Source organism: Halyomorpha halys, unplaced genomic scaffold (genome assembly GCF_000696795.3).
Source record: "Halyomorpha halys isolate HHAL.00 unplaced genomic scaffold, Hhal_1.1 Scaffold141.1, whole genome shotgun sequence".
In the NCBI taxonomy this organism is placed as follows: domain Eukaryota; kingdom Metazoa; phylum Arthropoda; class Insecta; order Hemiptera; family Pentatomidae; genus Halyomorpha; species Halyomorpha halys.
Window position 1 is genome coordinate 82,972 of NW_027111321.1, and position 8,517 is coordinate 91,488.

Sequence of the window (8,517 nt, forward strand, 5' to 3'; positions counted from 1 at the left end):
TTATAATAATTTTCAGTTGTAAATTCCATAAAGATAAAAAAATAATGTTAATAAAAAATCAAGAAAAAAATTTAAAGAGAAACTATAAAAGTATCCAACCTAGAAAGATATTGTTCTTAAAACCACCACAAGAAGCACTCACTACCACTCTGATTCTCCATATATATCCTCACTTATTGTTATTATTTTTTCACTATAAATGTTCAGAATTTAATAAGTTGAAGGAAATAATGTAATTGTTATATAAAAATAAAAAAACTTTTTGTAGGTGGTATCCTTGAGAATGGCCCGAGGGCCGAAACGTTGGAAAAATATTAAAGAATAAAAGTTGAGAGGAAAAAGGATCAAAATTGTTTTAAATTAAGATTAAATCAAAACTTTCAAGATAGTTATATACGCATTCATTAATTTTTTTTTTCAGGTGTAACGATCACAAAAAGCACCCTGAGAGCTGTTTGCGGCTCCATATCGGGGACTTTCTTCGGCTCGTGGCGCGATTCGACCGGTCTCAATAAGCCACTCCTCTACATCGGACTCTCAGCCGAACTTTTCAACGCTTTCCTCTACGCTTTCACTTCTTGGCGATGGTCTTCCGACATATGGTTGCCTTCCATGTTGGATGCACTTGTTGCCGGTCTGTTCGGCATGAGTGCCTTTCAGTTGGGACTCCACTGTTTCGTCTCCGAGAACACAAAACCAGAGGAACTCACTTTAAAGTAAGTATTATATTAATTCCGAATTGTCCATTATGAAGTCTTATCGGGCGCGTTATATGCAGTTTACACCTTGTCCATCGGACAAGTTCGGAAACATTGCTCACAAGTAGCCTAAAGTGTAGCTTTAAAAATTTCCTCATTTTATGTCATTGTACAAAAAGGAAATATTTATTTTCAATCAAACAACTTTTCTCATCGCTTTGCTGGTGAATTAGAAGGCCATCGTCAAAAGTAATCCACCCATTCCGCGATTATTCTTTTACCAAATAGGGCCATTTTTATCCTTTTATTGTTCCATACAATGAAGGTAGTAATTATCCACCAATAAAACTAGGCATAGTTCACGTGACGCTCATTATAATATACAATATAAGAAGTTATCATAACCTATCTATTCCAAATTTGTGGAAATATCCCGTAATAATCTAGTCCCATCAAATTTTACCCCAGAATCAAAAACCTGGGAATAACCTTTGATCAAACACTTTCCTGAAAAACCCATGTATCCAATATCTTCCACTGTAGCCTTTCAACTTTAACGTTTAAATTACCTCCGCCACCTATTTCCATTTGAAACACGTAGGCTCCTAGTCACTTCGCTAATATTTCCTAATTTTTACTATTGCTGTACAGTGTATGAGGGAGTCTCTGGGGATCTCGAGGCGAAATTAAAACGCTTGATAAATTGCTGTGTACGATTCATCTTCGGGATCCCTAGGGACGCCTCTGTTTCCCGTTTTTATGCAGAGTTGAATTGGGATTATCCTTCCTACTGTCGTAAGTAATTCTTGGCATCCTTCCAAGTCATCCAATCCCGCCGTTCTTCATACATCTCCGAGCTCCTTCAATTCAAATCCTATATTCATTCCCGCAATACCCGTTCCCGGTCTTCAGATTTATACACCAGGGCCCACCAAACCGCTGCTTTCGATAGATCGTTCATTATCCCAGCCTCATCCTTATGGAACTCCATCCCTTCCAACATGCGTTGCTCCAATACCCTCCCTACCTTTAAATCCCGCCTGTTCAATCATTTCTTATCCATTCAGACCCCATAAAGTTGTAAATTAATATAATTGTAAATATGTTAACTATTATATCACTCTTAATTATTTTTACATCATTTTTTTTTCTCTTCTTTATTTTTTCATTTTTTTTTTTCAGCTTATAAAAGTGAGAAAGTAATCTATAATTATTTTTTATAATGACTGTTTATATTTCTTTGTATTTTTTGCTTAAGTATCTCTGAGGCTCCTCAGCTCTCATTTCTTGATTTCTCTGTATTATTCTAAAGGGACTCGTCCCAGAGTAAATAAAAAATTATTATTATCCGATTTTTCTCGCTATTGCGGATTGAATGTCTGAGGTGGGGGACCTAGAAGTCCAACCACCTTCATATTTTGTTTATTTAATTATTTTCTCTTTTAAAATATTTAAAGCATTTCGCACTATACGTGCTGTGTCTAAGAGAACCGACTGTTGAGCCTCCCTTAGTACATCAACGGGCACTCCCAAATTGGGGCACTCCATTCACGCCGGCCACTGTGGATTTTGGTACGAGGCCGTTGGTGGATATAATGATTGGAGTAGTGGTAACTCCCTCCAAGTGATACAGTTCCTTCAATTCCATCGCCAATGCCTGATATTTTCTTAATTTTTCTCCCACAGTAGAGCTTATATTATTGTCGTTTGGGATTCCGATATCAATAAGTTCAACTTTCTTTTTTCTTAGATCCATAAGGAGGATATCTGGTTTATTATGGCGTACTGTATGGTCCGTAATTATTGGTTCATCCCAATATAGCTTGAGAGAACCTATTTGAAGGAGTCTATTTGGGTGGTACTTGTAATAAGGGCTCTTATCTTCAATTAAGTTGTACTTTATCGCCAGTGCCTGATGCAAAATTTTGGCCACATGGTTGTGCCTCTGCAAATATTCAGTACCAACCAACACTCCACATCCACCCGTGATATGTTGGATTGATTCCAGTGCTACCGAACGCAATCGACACTTATCCAACGCTGTTGCGTCTTTTAGCACATGCTTCCTATATGATCTGGTGGCAATAACCTGATCTTGGATTGCAACCACGAATCCCTCTGTCTTGGAGAATAGCCTTCCAGCTGTAAGCCATTCAACTGATCTTTCTTTGTCTATGGAGGCTTCGTTCAGTTGGCTGTAGAATCTCCCATGCAGAGACTTGCTTTTCTATTCCGCCAGTCGTTCCTTTTCTGAAACAAGATCCGCTTTGCTCAGGTTCAGTGCAGTCAGACCATAATCCATTGTAACGATTGCCTGATAAACACTAGTGGTTTTTGAATGGGAATATTGTCTTAGGGATAATTCTTGCTTGTGCCACGCTTCTTCAATATTTCCTCGTCCTCCTTCTTTCCTGGATAAGTAAAGTCTGGATTTGGATGATATGGGATGGTGGACCCGCTCTTGCGTGAGTGTCGTTCTTACAAGACGATCTATTACTTGTAGGCTGGTATTTGACCACTGTAATATACCAAAGCTGTAGCTTAGCGCTGGTATGACCCAAGTATTTGGCCTTGATTTTATGTTTTCCAGAAAATTGAGTCTTTAATATTCTTCGTAGTCTCATTTTCAACATTGTTATTAGCTCTTGTTTAACATCTTTTCTAGCTCTTTTAAGGTCCTGCTGGATACCTAAATATTTATATTGTTCTTTGGCTTCTAGTTCCCTGATGCACTCATCTTCATTTATCAGGAGGTTCTGGGCACTGACCACCTTTCACTTGTTTACATGGAGCACTGCACACTTATCAAGTCCGAATGACATGTTTATATCTTCCGTATAGGATGACACTATTTCACTCATACTTTGCAATTGTTGTTTGCTTTTTGCATGAAGCTTAAGATCGTCCAGTTACCAGTTGTGGCTTACAGCACAACAGTGGTTACCTCATCCTTGGTATTGAGCTTGTAGCCCACCTGGTTCATCCGCAGTGTTTCAACGCGCAAGTTCAATACGAAATTCGTTATCTGTGTCCTACAAAACTTATTCTGACCTATAGTTACTATTTGAATAGACTTGACTTCGATTTGTTTCTCCTTTGTCCCGCTTTCTCCAGTAGGATGGACCGTCTCATCTATCATTTTCCTCGGAATTTAGTCCTCAGCCATTCTCACTAGATTTCCGTCGTAAATATTTGCTTGCATCCTTTCTCTACTAATTTATCCAATCCCGCCGTCCATCGTGCATCTCTGGTCTCATTCAATTTAAATCCTCAATACATTTTCACAACACCCATTCACGGCCTTCAGGCTTATACGTAACCCATCGAACCACAGCCTTTCGCAGATCTTTCCTTATATGGTACATTCCTCTTCCATACGGAATTCATTTCCCTCCTTCATTCGCTGCTCTCATTCTCTTCTGACCTTTAAATCCCGTATATCTAATTGTCCATCCAATAACAATTAAAAGCTACATAGAGAGAAAGATGGATGAGTCAGCTGTTACTTCGAAGTCAGCTAAGTGAGGCGAATAGCTGATTGTATGATGAATTAAGCAGTGTTTTAGTTGGAACCGAAAATGTCATTACTTGTCCTTTATTCCATTTTTTGAATTTTCGAACCCGATAATACTTAACTGGAGCCGAAACCTGGGATCTTTGGATATCAGAACGATTTGTAGTCTCAAGAAAAATTTTTTTTTTCTATATTCTTTGTTCTCCTAAATATATGACAGGTAACGGAGTAGTGAGAGCAGCAGTTCTACACATCGAGGGTCAGAACTTCACCAACACACTTTAATCCAACCTCCAAGAGCAGTTATATTAGTATTGTCGGATTTAAGTAATCCGATTTTTGCCGTTGTTTTTTGAATTTATATAAAGTCGGGGTCGGGGGTCTCATTTTCTGAGACCCCCTTGCCGCGAACACCGGAAGGCCCCGAAGACGCTGCGACTGCAATGCCGCCCCAGCCTATGCACTATGCAAGCTAGGACTTGGCCTGCCTCTACCATCACGCCAGGCTCCAGGACACGCTGGCCAGCCACCGAGGAAGAACGACGTCTTTTCAGACACCAGGCGAAAATACACGGTCTTCACTGTTTCGCCCACCGTACACCTCGACGAGGGAAGCGGCTATAGGACGCGGAAGTGACCGAGACAGCGAAACCCCCAACAGCCACCAGCTAAGCACATAATATCCACATTATATATCTATGAGACCCCAATGATATTCCGTTTATATTATTATAGATACAATTCAAATTAAAACTAACTCACTAATCAGTTTGCCCCTCGAGGGAGTTAACATTATAAATAAGGAAGGAAATATATGCATGTTTTTATGAGCAGAAAGTGTCTCACAATTTCCAGTCCCCCTTTTCCACACACATTAAATTTAATCATAAAATTACACTCGGGACACCTGCAGTATAACACGAGCAGGTCCCGATGAAACAAGTATTATATTATATAGTATAAGTTTACGAGGATTGTTCGTAAGCTGGTGGGGGGGGGAGTTACGGCCTGAGTCAACTGACTGAGCCAATCAGCTCATTGTATAACATATATAGAGAAGCGCTGAGATGAATAAAGCAGTGTTTCAGTTGCAACTAAGAGTCTCATTTCTATTTCTTTCTTTATTTTGAGTTTTCGAACCCGATAACACTTTACTTTTCTTTTATTATCATTAGAACATTCTTTGAGATTTACGATTTCTTAGAGGATTTATTTATTATTATTTTCTTTGTTTTTCGTTATTATTTCTTTATTATTTTTCCAGGCTCCAGATGATGCATACCATGACATTCGTCGGATTTCTCATTGCTACTCCTTTGCGAGGTTTCATCCTCACCTCCTTGGGTTATCAAAACTTTTTCCTGTTAACGGCGTGCTTGTATCTGTTTAACATATACCAGGTTCATACCTCGATCCACGAGAAACCGAAAGTGGTCGAGAAGAAGCAGGAGATGGATATGTTGGGAAGGTTGAAAGCTGTTTTCAGGTCGAGACCCAACAACGTCGCCATTTGGGCAATGATGATCAGCAAACCACTCTTTATGACTTTCTTTCAAGGTGACTATTTGCATATTTTAAAACTTTATTTTATTAACTCCCTATCACATACAAAAGAAAGGTAATGAGATTATAGTGCAAGAGCCGGCTGAAGGAAAATCATTTATTTCATCCCATTTTTTTATTTCTTTGATGAAACAAAGAATAATTACTAGCCAAAATTGATTAGTCTGACAAATATAGGTAGGTGGAATACAATAGCAGTTTCCAAATGTTAAAAAAATAATTTTTCATTCAGAGCTTTGAAAATACCAATAATAATTGAAAACCTAACAGAAGAATATAATTTGACTTACTTATTTCATTATAATTTAAAACTTCTGAGTTTTTGACTCGGAACATCATATCTTTTTTACTTAAAAATTATATGTTGTTAATTACAGAACACGGAATTTCTTTTTATGGCAAAAAAACTGGGTCGGCCACATATTCACTTGTACCAGCCAAGCCAAATAATCCATTAAAACGCTTGCGCTTGTGCGAATTCGACATTATTTTGCAAACGTGTAGAGGTACCTTTAAAAATACTGGTGGGTTGTCAGTGGCTGTAGTATAAACAATGAATCTTATTGTAATAAGTTATAATAAGTATATAACACATGCTAAATATTTAAAGTATAGAATTGTGAGCTGCTTATTTTATATTCTACGCTACATGTTAAACGTAGAAGAACTTCTGACAGATTCCCTATACAATTTATTTTGTTACTTTGTAATCTTTACTAGACAATAAAATCTCCTACAGATTCATCATATCATTTTTCCTCCGTCCCACTTGTTACTATTTTGCTCTCCTGGTATTTTTTCCATTACTTTATTATTACTTTTATCCATTACTTTATTATTACTTTTATCCATTACTTTAATAGAGTATTTAAAAAGGGCTAAAACAAAAACAACACCAACCAAACACGAACTTTGAGCAACTAACCTATCAAAATGACAACAGACAAAATGGCGTCTGTTGGGTGACTTCATTCTCCATTTAGCAGACCTATTAACTGATTCCTTACCATATTAAATGTTATATCGTTTTAACATGCTAAAATAACGACATATTTCTCAATTAAATCCACAGTTTTTTTTTTCATTTAACATTCTTTAACCTAAATATAATACCCCAAAATATTTGCTACATTCTACCCTCGTTTAAATAGTCTGACCGCGCTTGAATTTCGAATCTCTAAAAATGTTCTTCAAAATACCTTTAATTTCGTGTAATTAATCAAATAATCAACTCTCATTTTTAGTCGAAACAAATGATAGAATAATTCAAAGTAACAAAGAATTTAATAACTAATTAAAAAATGAAATAAGTATTTTCGTGGCTCTAAGGTTTTAGATACCACTTTACCCAGTATATTTAATAATTATAAAGTAAAATTTGCCATTTTTAATGATGAATAATTTATCGAGTTCCAAACATTTATTTAACATTTATCGAACATTTATATTATATTTATTTATCGAAGATCATTAAACATCGAAACATTCATTTAACATTCGAAACATTTCGAAGCAATTATTTAAATTTAACGCAGAGTTTTCCCTGACTTTTGCAGAAAGAATTTTTTTTTATCTTCTACTGGTTTTCCAGATCTAGACAATTCTGAATAAATCCACGAAATAAGGGTTTCATTGTTATGTCTTATTTTTTTTTTATTGTTTTTCCTAAATAGTTACAAGTATACGTGTAAATGTACATTTTGGGAAAATATTTGCACTTCCTTAATTATTTCTGACATTTACTGAATTTTTTTTTTATTATTTATTTATTGCTATTTACAACTGTACATTATAATACATTTAGTAAATCTGATCTAAGTTAAATTGGAGTGTTACAGGCATGTAGAGAAACTACTCATTGGTAGCACTCTAATGGCATTTTACATTAACTGGTCTCGTGGCCATCTTCTTCTCAGACGCCTCGGAGGATTGTCAGGAATGGAACAGGATGAAAGATTAGAAACTAAAGGGTTTGAGTGGTTAGAGAGTTTATAATGGAAGGAGTGATATCTGGTTCGGGCTAGATCGGTTACATAGGGAACATTAAGGTCTTTATGAATGAGTTTATTTGTGATGTAATAAGGAGCATCAAGGATTTTACGTAGGATTTTGGATTGTACCGATTGGATGCGGGAAGAATTTGGTGGTTTGGTGGAGCCCCAGAGCTCAATTCCATATGTCGAAATTGGTCTGATTATTGTATTTACTAAATTTAAAGATTTATTTATTTTTTCTTCTATTTCTTATTTAGTGAAATTGTGAAACAGCCAAATTCAGTTTTAAATAATTTAAAAAAATAAAAAATCTAACCAAAATTACTAAAAAAAAACAAAAATAAACAGTCAATATACTAAATTTCCATATCCACAAACAATAAATTAAACAATACTAATAATAATTAATTTTACTAATTTGATAGAAATTAATGAATGTTTTTTTCTAAATTAGAATAATAAATAAATAATAACTGAATAACAATTAAATCTTACTTCGACTTTTTACAAATTCTAGTATTCCTAGGAGAAAATAGATTTTTGTAGCCTAGGGTTGCCGTTCAAGCCGGTAATCATCTCACCTCCATTGGCTTGTGAACAAAAACCTAGTTTTCTCTTTACGTGCCGTGTATACATGCGATAGTCATGCAAAATTATCATTTGTTTCAGTGGATTGTTGTGAAAGTATCTATAAAACCACAGTTAAAAAAAAAATCGTTTACTCATATTTTACGTATTATTCAATTGG

General features: G+C 35.8%; 1 protein-coding gene across 1 annotated transcript in view; it reads left to right on the forward strand.

Moving 5' to 3' along the window:
• Nucleotides 1–421: 421 nt before the first annotated feature.
• Nucleotides 422–8,517, forward strand: part of LOC106678401 (uncharacterized) — a gene marked incomplete at its 5' end in the record, with an annotated part of 46,865 nt that continues 38,769 nt past the window's right edge. Inside the window, 2 exon segments of the mRNA XM_067049337.1 lie at nt 422–716; nt 5,477–5,769. Of these exon segments, the coding sequence (XP_066905438.1) occupies nt 422–716; nt 5,477–5,769 (588 nt within the window).